This window comes from Centruroides sculpturatus, unplaced genomic scaffold (genome assembly GCF_000671375.1).
Source record: "Centruroides sculpturatus isolate CEXI.00-Female unplaced genomic scaffold, Cexi_2.0 scaffold402, whole genome shotgun sequence".
Taxonomy (NCBI): domain Eukaryota; kingdom Metazoa; phylum Arthropoda; class Arachnida; order Scorpiones; family Buthidae; genus Centruroides; species Centruroides sculpturatus.
In genome coordinates this window covers 36,047-48,725 of record NW_019384685.1, presented here as the reverse complement: position 1 = coordinate 48,725, position 12,679 = coordinate 36,047, and the positions used below count along the sequence as shown (strand labels likewise).

General features: G+C 32.7%; 1 protein-coding gene and 1 long non-coding RNA gene across 4 annotated transcripts; one reads left to right on the top strand and one right to left on the bottom strand.

Annotated features, from left to right (window-relative positions):
- The first annotated feature begins 5 nt into the window (after positions 1-5).
- Positions 6-7,294, top strand: LOC111627041 (kelch-like protein 28). Of its 3 annotated transcripts, none has more exons than XR_002756968.1 (6): positions 6-69; positions 275-523; positions 3,424-3,582; positions 5,985-6,190; positions 6,269-6,543; positions 7,143-7,243. XR_002756968.1 is itself a non-coding variant. In XM_023370588.1 (6 exons), the coding sequence occupies exons 1-6, from the start codon at positions 46-48 to the stop codon at positions 7,243-7,245; spliced, it is 885 nt and encodes a 294-aa protein (XP_023226356.1). In that variant the 5' UTR covers positions 6-45; the 3' UTR covers positions 7,246-7,294. The 3 variants fall into 3 exon arrangements, 2 of the variants coding, with proteins under 2 accessions (XP_023226356.1, XP_023226355.1); XM_023370588.1 differs by having other exon boundaries at positions 6,326-6,469; positions 7,143-7,294; XM_023370587.1 differs by having other exon boundaries at positions 6,269-6,469; positions 7,143-7,294.
- Positions 7,295-10,435: 3,141 nt separating this feature from the next.
- Positions 10,436-11,031, bottom strand: LOC111627037. Its single transcript, XR_002756967.1, has 3 exons — positions 10,901-11,031; positions 10,731-10,798; positions 10,436-10,619 (listed from the first exon to the last, which is right to left on the bottom strand). It is a non-coding gene; the product is annotated as an uncharacterized LOC111627037 (long non-coding RNA).
- Positions 11,032-12,679: the final 1,648 nt, after the last annotated feature.

The following is a 12,679-nucleotide window of genomic DNA, read 5'->3' as shown; positions in this document are numbered from 1 at the left end:
ATAATCTTCGATTTGACGGCGTAATTAGAATTAACGAAAAATAAAATGGAAAATAATTCTACAAAAATTGTAAAAATATACGTAAAATTTAAAAAAATTATTAATTTAAGAGGAAATTTCTCTTTGTTATTATTTTATTTTTAAATTAATTTCATATTTTTTCGCATCCTTAAAGAAGATTTGATACTGAAAAATACAATATATTAGAGTTATTTTATTTCTTTTACCATTTAAGATTATTTAATACCATTTATATTTCTATAATTATTTTCAGAAATTAACAAGTATGACTGAAGAATCTTTGCGAAGGTTATTAAGTGATGACGAAGTTTCTACTAGTGACGAAAGCACCGACAAAAATTTTATAACACGTGATTTAGATGCGAAATCCTTTTCCGAGAAAAAGCTGTCTACAGACATTTTTATATATATTAATGATGAATGCTACCAAGCTCATTCTTCAGTACTATGTCATCATAGTCTTTTTCTAAAGAAATTATTGACCGGTAATAGAAAGGAAAAGGTAAGTCTTAAGCAACTGTTTTAAAATAAGTTTTACGGCATTAAAGCCGGATTAAATCGGGCTGTATATTACCTTTCTGCCCTGTGTGCACTAAGACGGCCTCTTTTTTGCAAGCTCATTATGGGTTCGGCCAGGCCTACAATGGGACGGGCGGTTGGTGAGGGACGGGGCCCTGACATATCCGAATGGACCACCCCCCGAAAAATTCCTGGGATACCCGGGATCGAATCCGAACTGGTCAAAAAAGTCAAGCAATTTTTGGGGGCGATTCGTCCGGATATGTTCCACCTCTCTCTCACCACCCGGCCACCCCGTTGTGGGCCTGACCGAATTTGTAATGGTTTGGTGTTATTCGATTACGACAACGTGGGGATCTGTCCAGGTGAAATGTCTCCCCGGGATGTCTTTTATGGGAAATTGACCTCTATCTAGATCAGGCCTGGCCAACCCAAATTGTTTCGCGGGCCACTTTGATCACGTGTGGGCCACAATTTAGGAAAACAAGCTTTGAAAAAAGTAAAACAAATATAAAATGAATAAGATTTTATTGTTATACCAAGAGTTCGTACTTGCACTCACGCATTATAACAATGACACATGCAAATTTTCATTTATTTAATTGTTTTGTATACACATAACGGGAAACAAAAGTTTTAATAAATATATAATATCGCTTAGCGGGCCACACAATTTAACGTGACGGGCCGCGGATTGGCCAGGCCTGATCTAGATGTTAATAACGTGAAGAAAACATGGAAAACTCCACGTGACTACCCCGTTGGCCATGCCCGAACCCACTAGCAGTGTTCGGTGGTTTTATCCACTCGGCCACTGGTGGGCCGAACCGGTAACTGGTTTTGCTAAGAAAAGCCCTCTTACTGCACAGGGCGAAGCCAGTTTAAAAATAAATTAAAAATTGGTGAGAGTTTTGCTAAAAATTAAAATTAACTTTTTAAAAACAAATTAAAGAAAATAAATTTATTTATGCAATGAAAGCATGAATCGGTTACACGAATATCTCAACTCGTATTCGATATGATATTGCGGAGAATATATTATTAAAATAATGTATTACAAAATGTAATAGTTACTACTATAAAAAATGTTTAAAAAATTAAAATATAATAAATACCGAACATCAAAAGATTGTAATATATAATTTATATTTAATATATTAATGGATTTTTTGGCGAAACACGAACGAGTTTGATTTTGATAATTACAAGTAAACCATAGAAACGAAGCGATATTTTAATCGACAAATAAGAACGGGTTTCGTTAATGGATTCAATGGTCAATCCAAAATAACCTGAAAATAAAAAATAATTTGAAAAATAAAGATATTTTCCCAATACCAGGTTTGGGATAAAAATATTTTTTTTTAAAAAAAACCTATTTTTAATGAAATACTTTTAGATAAATACTTTTTGTGTTATTAATCATAATTTTTTTTTATCGAAATTAGACCGAAATATCTTTATATATTGAAGAGGTTGTGGAGAGTAATATTTTAAAAATACTATTTTACCTGTAATCACTCATATTAATAATGCTATGTAAATCTAAAGACAAAGATAATTATTAGGGATGAAAACAGATATAGAATACCGGAAGAGTCCAGGAATAACGTTGCCAACTAATCAATGCAACGAAACTGTTCCTTTTCAAAGCAGGAGAAAAGGAATTCAATTGGACATGTTGTATGAGTCGGCAACAAAACAATCACTAGTGCGCTAATTTTCTCATTTGAAATCAAAATTTGCTGTTTTATGGGTAATAAAAAACCTCAGTAAATTTGCACATTTGCAAACCCTATTAGTAAGTATATACTCCTATAATTAAAGGCAGTGCCGAATTAACCAATAGACAAATAAGACAAATGTCTACGGCACGTAATTCGGATAGGATCGACTTCTTACATATCTTTTTGTATAGGCCTATATTTCTTATACCAGAAAATCTCTTGACATATAATTAATATTGTATTATTGTCTGTATTTTCTATTATTAATAAAAATTTTAAGTAACATTACTTAAGATTCTTTAGAAGCAACTTATTTAAATGGGACCCAATTTAAATTTTGTCTACGACCCGCTAGAGGCTTAATCCGACACCGACTACAAAAATAATGAAATCAAAATAATTATTACTGTGGATATCCACAGTATTAAATAAGATTTTGAATGCGTTGTTCTTGTATAACACGGTATAACACGGCATTCCTACAACACGGTCTGAAAATTGGAGACATCCCGTACAAAACGAAATAATAGTGTTTAGCAGTGAAGTAAAATTAATATTACCGTGCAATACTTTTGATGTGATTGTTAGTTAATTATTGATTGCTTTAATAAACACATTTCTCTTAATTAAATAGTATAAAAGTACACTTTTACTAACTTTTGGAACCTAACCCTATGCTTTGTACTAATCCTTTGTTTCGTATAGCACTGCACTTTTTCGGACTCTAACTACCGTGTTATACGGGAAATATCTGCACATTAAATATCAATAATTAAAGAAATATTTTGGTATTAAAGTAACATACAAATTTTGATCATTTGGAAAGTCAATGTTATGTTATACCTGTTCTATATATATAAAAAAAAATTGATACTTAGCTTAAAATCATCACGACACTTTTCCGAGGGAAGAGGGCGAAGCCTGGGACGAGTCAGAGAACTAAACAGTGGGTTGGACCACCTACGGTGGCAATAGTGTAATATAGAAAGTTTCCCTAGTGTAATATAACTTTAATTTATTGAATTGTCACTTTAAGATTCCTTAGTTTTTCGGTTTACCTGCATTACTTTTAATAAAGGTTAAAATATATTTTATAAAAATAAAATGCCATAATTTTATTTATTTATAAGTTATTTTATTTTATATTTTAATTTAGAAATATATTAAAATATTAAAATTACAACCGTCGATATTTGAAGCGTTGTTACACTTCATGTATACGGGTCAAATTCGACTTTCCTGCAATGTAACTTATGAATTGTTGACAGCTGCTAAAAAGCTGGAAATAAAAACTGCAGTTAGAAAAATTTATCAGGTAAAAATTAATAATACTTCATTTTTGGAAAATTTGTAACTTTAGCGCATTTATTCTAATTTTTAATTTTTTAAAACTATTTACAACTTTAATTATACTTGTTCTGTTTAGGTATAAAAATTTTGATACTAAGCAATGCAAAATTATTCCTTAAGTAAATATAATTAAAATACATTAGATCCTACTATTCGAGGTATTGTAGATCGAAGTGATGTTTATCAAAAGAGTGGCAAAACGAAAAGAATTTCAAAGGAGTAATGAGAATGTATGAAGCAGTGGCGCGTTATAGATTCGCGGGGCCCAGGCAAATTTGAATTAGGAACTCCATATTCGGTATTGACTACCGACATTTCTCTTTGGGGGACGTTTTTGGTATATATTTTCTCATAAAAGATTTGTTTGGGGCCCAGGGAAATTACCCTTTTTGCCCATACGATAACGCGCCACTGTAACAAAGAAGTCATACCACTTGAGTATGTACTAAACGATAACGGAATTCACTGTCAGTTCAGAGATGATTTTAATAATGCAATAGTAATGAGTTTGAGCCATTTGTGATCATTTTGAACTGTCATTTGTTTGATTTGTCACTTTAAAATGAGTAGTCTATATTTAACTGCCATTCCTATAAGATTTTTTCCATCTTCCTAGATCTTTCACATTTTTCTGTTATCTCACTCCTTTGAAAAGAACTGCATCCGAATAACACCGCGAATAACACAAAAATTTGTTTAATACTAAATAAACTGAATTTGCATTTATTAACTTGTATAATGTAGGTCTGTCTACTGCAGGTCAGACCTATTTATTGAACATGACGACATTTAAATTATACGATGAAACCAATGCCCCAACAGGAGTTGGGGAAAGAGCAATTGCTGTCCTGAGAATTACTTTATTCTTTATTTTCTTTGCAATTTTTAAATAACAACTTTACAAAGAAAAGTTTTATGTAGATGGCCTTCTAGTTTTCTTTAAAACTCTTTATAGGTACTGTACTATTTGAAATACTCCATGTTTTTATAGTTAGAATGTTTCTATAAAGATGAAGGTAATATAAGTACCAGGTAGAAGCAAATAATATCTGTTTAAGGAACGTGGCTTTAGTATGATTAATTGATATAAAGTGTATGTATTTTGTCTCATCCTGTGATCGCAGTTTAATAAAACACTTAATTTTATTTAAAACTATATTTATTAAAACAAATGCAGACCTAAGATTACAGTTAAAATTTTTTAGTATTGTTTTAAAATTAATATTTTGCGAGAAGTCACCGGAGTAAAATCGCTTCAAAACTTCTTGAGCCGTTTTCAACTATTGCTCATCACTGAGTCAAAATTCGCGAAAGGTTCCTTTGTCTTTTGAAACCGTAGAAAGAATGAAAAAAGTTAAAAAATAATGTTGTGTAAGGCCATCTTCAAAAAACGTATTGTAGATTTGCAGCCTCTGGAAATGCATACACACAACTGTAAATGTTTCAATAACATAATCTCATCTCAAACATCTACTATTAGGATAATTCGTAGCATATTTTCTCATTTAACATCCTCTTTCGCTACTTTTCTGATAATATTTCTTTATTTTTTTCTTATCTGATTTTATTTTAAAGATAAAACGAAATGACACAATACCTAAATCCAAATTCTAATTTTTAAAACCGTAACAGAAGGAAATATATCAGTTTATACCTATTATATATAAATTTGACTCTCTTAATTCATTTCTTAACTGAAATTTCGAATTATATTCATCTATTACGTCAGCATTTTTTATACAAGTATCATAATTGGGCCGCAATTTGAAAAACAAAATTGTTGACCTATAAATTTCCGCTGTCGTCTGTCTGTCTGTCTTTCCTAATCTCAATGTGATGTACAGGGACAAAAGACTACTAATTTGAGATGGAGAATATATATTTTAAATTAAATAAATTAAAAATATGATTAAAAACTTTAGCTCGTGTCACAATAAATAATTGTTCCATTATAAAATAATTTCTTTACGATTTCTTTAATTAGTTAAAGGAAAAAATATAGACATATTGCTCGAAATATTAGAAGTTCAAGAAATCTCTTAATTTCAGATCTAAATTTATCAATGTGGACTTTTTTTTTTACTCTCCTTTAATATACTTATATTTAAAAAAGTAATACAGTATTACAGTAAAACCTGTGTAAAACGGAACCTTAATAAAACAGAAACCTAATCAAACCGGGAGGAATGTTTCATATCGTGCGAGTCCGGTTTACACAGGTTCTACTGTATATTGAAATCAACTGTCAATGAATTTTTACGCTAGTTACATATTGAGAATCGTAAAATTATCATTTAACTCTTTAACTCTGTTAAAGAGTTAATCAATTAGCAATTTAAAATAACGAATAAATATTTAATTACGTAGATTATTTCTGAAGAATTAGATGAAATAAGTAAATTGTTTTATATTTACGTAATATCAAAGCAATGTGGAATTCAAAAGAAATGGTTATTAGCATATGAAACAATTCTTAAACGTTTCGAAGAATCGGTTTTATGTCTCGAGTTTCTAAATCTCGAAGTAGAAGAAATTTGTGAAATCCTTTCTGGAGATTGTATAGCTGCGAGAAGGTAAAAATAAAACTACTGTATTTTAAATTCATTCATTTATTTATCCTTAACTTTCTCTACATTTAAATAAATTTTTAGTGAAATTATAGTATTTTTGGCTTCTCTAAGATGGATACAATATGATTATTTAAAAAGGGAAAAATATGCCATTCGAGTTGTGAGCTGTGTCCGATTCTCGATGATGACTCTCGATGAAATTCTTGCCTGCTATCATCCACCTATATTACAAGATATTGTACACATACCGGAGATACGTGCAAAGTTATTAACTTCGACATGGTCGGTGAATTATGTTTAATCATGCCGCAAGCTTCATTTAAACACGCAGCATGTTTATATGCTGTATGTTTCTTGTAAGCAATAAAACTTATTTGGAATCTTGAAATCCACATTATGGCACTTTTTATAATAATTTTCTACTTCGATCATTATCGGACCTTTTTATTGGGTTGTAATTTGAAACAATAGGATAGCAACAATTACCAAATGTTTAAGAGCAAGAGGGGCTTCAGCCACCCCCCCCCAATTTATAGGACTATTTTAGTTCTATAAATTGGGAATGGCCGCAGCTCCTCTGGAGATATGCGGCCCCCGGTATCGACTCCCGGTACAGTACCACCCATTTCGTTTGGTCGGTGTAATTTCTTAGTACCACGTATATATTTTTAATTAAAATCAAAACTACTAAATCAAATCATTAATGAAATATCTATGGAGTTCTTTATAGAATTTTTGATACTGTATGAATTATATTTTATATGTGTAATTTTTTTTTAAATTAGAAAGTTCGGGTATTATGTATTTGACAAATTTTGAGTTAAGAATTAAAATAAAACTTTATACTCTCTAAAATATACAAGATGAAATTAAATTTTAAAAATTTATATATTTCAATGTATTTATTTATTTAATAATATGTGGTAACATGGATTCTATTTGGTCTATTTTATAGCTACGTAGCAGCTAAGAATTTGGGAATGGAGTCCGAATTCGAACAGTTTTCGTCTCTGCCTAGGACGTATACCGTGGGTGGAAAAATACACCATTTGTATTAAAAGTATCGTTAATATAAATTATAAAAAATTAAATACAATAAAAATATTTTTGGCTATTAAATAAGTAGATTTTGGTTTTGTTTTCCAAGAACGTTGACATTTATATTTAAATTAGCAGATAAACCCGGAGTTGCTCGGGCAAAAAGTAATGATAGAGAAGATTAAGATTATTACATTATAGCCAATCTTACCCGTTTTCACATAATGCAAGAATTAGGTCCTCCTGTTTCCAGACTAATTAGAAAATTTTTAGATGGATCTAAAAATATGTTCGATTTCCCGCAAAAAAAACGCAAAAAACCACATTTGCGCCTGTAAATTTTGCACGTCGCTTTCTCTTAACATTTTCATTGTTAGCTCTTCCCCCGCGGGGAAGTGTTAACAACCTCTCTCCCGCTGGGGAAAATGTCGAAAAATTCCTGTTTAGTGTACGTTCTCATGACGTACCCTAACTGTGTACCAAATTTCAACCATCGACTCCTAACCATTTGGGGTCTGCGCTTATTATTATTATTATTATTATTATTATCAACCCATCTCGATTATATATATNTAAATAAATTAAAATATTATTAAAAATTTCAGCCCGATAGTCACAATGAATAATTGCTGGTTTTACTTTAAATCTTTTCCATTAAAATTAATTATGCAAGCTTCAAAGTATCAGCTTTGTTTATACAATGCCTGATTTAGACTTGTTCGTCGTTATAATATTATTCAACCAACCTGTAACAACTCTCTATAATTTTGAGTTTAATCTAACAGTTAAACGGATGTAATATATTTGCAGTACACAAAGGTATTGTTGCACAATACATGTAAAAATACAGATATTGTTTTGAGGATAGTTCATTTTATTGTTAACAGTCTCATTTATTAAAAGTTATACTTTATACTTTTTATTTTAAATAACTTTTAACTGGACTTTTTAAGTACTTTAACAGAGATTAAACAAATTTTTAATATAGATAACGAATATAAAAATGTTACTTTTATAAATTAATATTTAGTCTATATTTATAACAAGAAAATTAATATAGGCTATATGTATATAATCAAATATAATTAATTTATCGGCAAATATTATTTATCGGATCATCCAAATACCAATCGTCACGTACATTTTAATTAATAAATAAAAAGTACTTATTGATTATTCAAATATTTTAAATTTTTGAGTTAAAACTCCTTTAGTTTCTTCCGGATCCTCTACCGTAAAGAGACGTGTCTGTAGTAATAGGTTTAAAATTTCATATACGAAGAACCCCGATTACTCCGGGTGATGTAGAACGATGCTACCTCGGATAAGCGGAAACTAAAATAAAACGAATGGACGCCACTATTTCCGATTAAAAATTACCAATATACAAGATTTATACGGTAGGGTTTAAAAGCCTTATCGAATTTAATCGTACATAAGAACAACAATTTTTACATCATTTATTGTACAGCCGATATAAATATACGTAAAATACTTTTCAAAATAAAAATATACATTATATTGTAGTAATTCATGTCATCGTTTTAAACTTTCGCTTTAAAACTATGTAACAACACTGCGAGGAAGTGTTGGGACCGGTGGACGAGAGACAGCTGGCACACACGGCGCCAGGGCTCGGGACGCTCTGGCCATTACGTATGCTACTATTGACATACATTCACCGTCGCCTTTTGAAGTGGTGTCGCTCCCGACGGGATTGGACCGCAACGACAAATCCAGATTCGGTTTGGGCAACCGACTACGGCCGTGTGGTGAACGCCTGAAGCCTGCTTATGCTTTGAAGCCACACACCGCCCCCACAGCCAGTGTGACGGTCTAGGGGTGCCATCACGTAAAGTACTGTACAACCGGTCACCTCTAGTAGTGATCGAAGTGACCGCGACGGCCCAGCGGTACGTTAGTGACATCCCGTAGCCACACGTGTTACGTCTCGTATAAGGCCTCCCGAGACCCACTTTCCAACGGGATGGTGCTCGAACATAGATGGCAAGGGGCAAGGGTGTCGTGTGACTGTCTCCGCCACATTGCCACTTCCCCGGCCTGCCCGGTCTCCCGATTTATCACCCATCGAACATGTCTGTGATCACGCCAAGTCTGACAGCCTAGGAGTTTGGCCGAACTAGAGGACCGAGATGTTGCGGGACACCGTACGGCACCCGTATTGGAGCTCCTTTTTGTATTAGCAAGTGCAAAGATGTCTTCCGTGGCTTGCCAGTGTATGGATCACTTCTTTCCGACTCCTCCTCAATTCTATCTCCATACAATAAAGTCGCGCAATATTCTAGTACATATATAATTATATACATACAGTCCGAAGGACGAGCAAAGGGCACGCGTCCTGGGTGGCGAGAGCACAGGAGTTATTAAGCTTCAAAGAGACTTGTGTGTGGGGTGGGCATGATTTTCTTCTCAACAAAATCGTGCCCCCACATACACATTAATTAAAACGTCAGAGAAAAGACAATAACGAAGTAAAATACGAACGCAAGTTTCGAAACTCCATCATCACCTCCCGGTTAGAGTCAACGGAGGATCAAGTTTAGGTTGGTTGACGCCATTTATTGGTATACGGTGTCACCCGATTTACGAATGCACTTCCATCCCGAAAACCTCTTATCAATCTAAATTGTAAGTAGGAAAGGGCTTTTTTTCATTAGTTATGGTCAAAATTTGTATTGTACCTCGTCCCTACTTACCGTACTATTTTATCAATTACATTTTTTGACTCGAGGGACATCAAAACATCGAGATAAATGCAAAAAAATTCTGGTTTTTTTCTGTATGTATGGATGTTAGTGTGTGGTGGGACAGATTTTGTTCATCCTCTTTGAAGTTTAATAACTCCCGTGCATTTTGTCGAAATTTTCTGAAATTTTGAGGGGAATTTGCTTATTACGAGAATCGATGCTATTCAATATTGGTGATTAAAGTTGGGAAGGGATGGGGAGATAATAGTGGTGGTATGTATCTCCAATAGGGTTAAACTTTATGACGATTTTACTGGTTATTAGCATTTTCAATTTTTTATATAAAACCTATTCCTACTTTTAAAATTAAGCTTTTGCCTTTTTATAATAATTAAAATTATAAAAAGTTTTTAAAATAAAATATGATAACAGATGGCATCATCAATTGTTGCCGGAAAAGTTAAGCAACTGTTCCTGGATTTTCTTGTCTAAACGAACTGAAATAATTGTAAAATTACTTCACAACCGAATTTATTTAAGTCCGAATTTTAACGGTAAAATAATTGCTGAAATTTATATAAATTCTATTGATATATCCTGATCACCGAAAAGATTTTTCACCAGCTTTGCAACATAATACTCGTTGTAGTGTAATTTTCTCTTCTGTTCGAATGCCCTAGTTGCAGCTATTTGAATAAATAAATAAATAAAATTCTTAAAACTTTATTTCGCATATTTTTAAAATTTATTATTTTTAATTTCAAACTTTTTGAGAATTTAATAAATAGTTAAAGTACCCGAATTCTGCATATTTTCGTCGTTGTTTCCGGAGCGTATTTTTGGTCGTACTGCAGATGACTCGAGACTAAAATTTAAATTATTAATACTTTTTTCTTGGGACAGAAATTGTTTTAAAAGTATTACAACAAAATCGATAAGTTTAGAATTTGCTAATAAAGTTACTAACTCATTTCTCGACATTTCAACGTTTAATTCTTCATGGTTTGCATTCTCGTATTCCTCCTGTTCTTTGTTATCTCTGATTTCCGTATCGCCAGAGTCTCTTTCGGACGATCGCCATGTTTGTTTGATGCTAAATTCGTCCCATTGTACTTTTTTTTTATTTTTGCCGCTGAATAAAAACGGAAAGAAATAGTAAATACAATATCTCCAAGGTAAAATTTCAAAATTATTACATTAAAATGTGATAATAATTACCCCGTAGATAAACGATTATCTGTTAATTTTGGTTTATTCTCGTCCATTCTTCTGTAGAAAAAGAATAATTTATGGTTTACAGCAGAATTACTTCGTATTTATATCTCAAGCATTTATACTTGTAAGCGATTGAAATAGTTACAAAAAAAAACATTTAATTAATTATAATTAATGGTTTTTTTTATAGATAAATTAAGGTACAAAGTAAATCTGAAATTTATATTTAAAAGCTCAATGAAATTATAATATATTAAGCATATTTATTAAAGTTAATTATGTAATTTATTAGGCTGCAATTTTTAAAAAATTGTAAATTTGTCCGTCTATCTGTCTGTCTGTCTTCTCCAGAACGGAATTAGATAGATGAAAGCTTAAAGGTAGGAAGCCCGATTAATTATAGAAGAACTTTCCGTAAAAGTTATATTATTTCGATTTAAAAATTTTCCCCCGAAAGGCGTTAGTTAGGTGACTGGCACGACTCTATTGTGAAAGGAAAAGTATGATGTACGGGGGCAAGACACTACTAATTTGAGAGGGAGAGAATATATTTTAAATTAAATAAATTAAAATATTATTAAAAATTTCAGCCCGATAGTCACAATGAATAATTGCTGGTTTTACTTTAAATCTTTTCCATTAAAATTAATTATGCAAGCTTCAAAGTATCAGCTTTGTTTATACAATGCCTGATTTAGACNTCGACTCCTAACCATTTGGGGTCTGCGCTTATTATTATTATTATTATTATTATTATCAACCCATCTCGATTATATATATAGATAAGTCGACGACACATTAACGAAAATAAAACCTTTTTATAAGCGTTCACCAGTGGTCGAGTGTCCGACGACCGTATCGTATATAATCGGAAAGTTATTTTTCGGAGATTATCCATTGTTTAGTATAATTGTCCTTTGTCATATTAATCTATTTTAGGATTTTCGAAAGATAGACGAAAAAATTCGGCATTCTCCTGTCTGTTCTCGGTATCCTCCTCGGCATCCTCCTGCCACAATCCTCCTGCCTGGTCTCGTTTCGTTGTCAGATACGGAGATTTCGGCTATTTTCTCCCACCCTCCGCCCCCGGCGGCTACGGAAGACGAAAGTTTCGAGTGCCGCAAGGCGTTTCCGGGAAGAGGAGGAAGCGGCGGGCGGCAGTAAAGAAGAGCGAGACGACTCCGAGCCTAGGGCTGGGTAGAGCAACCGACCTGGTTGCAGCAACTCCTACCGACGGTCGTAACCCGGAAATATTTCTTAATAAACCTTTGAAAGAGGTCATGTATTTCTTGCGTGCTAAGAAGTTTCCAGGGCTGACAAGGCCAGCTAACACCGTTCTTGATAACAATTAATTTAACTTCGTTTCGCTCGATCTCGGTTATAGGGCATTCGAAGATGTAATGGTAACTCCCATCGATTTTATTACAGTAGGGACAGTTTTTACAATTTCCAATGGAGAACCCGTGTTTATACATGCTACTGCCTCAAAGAGGGTTGACGTCGAAGACCTCCGAAAGGACCACCCCTACGG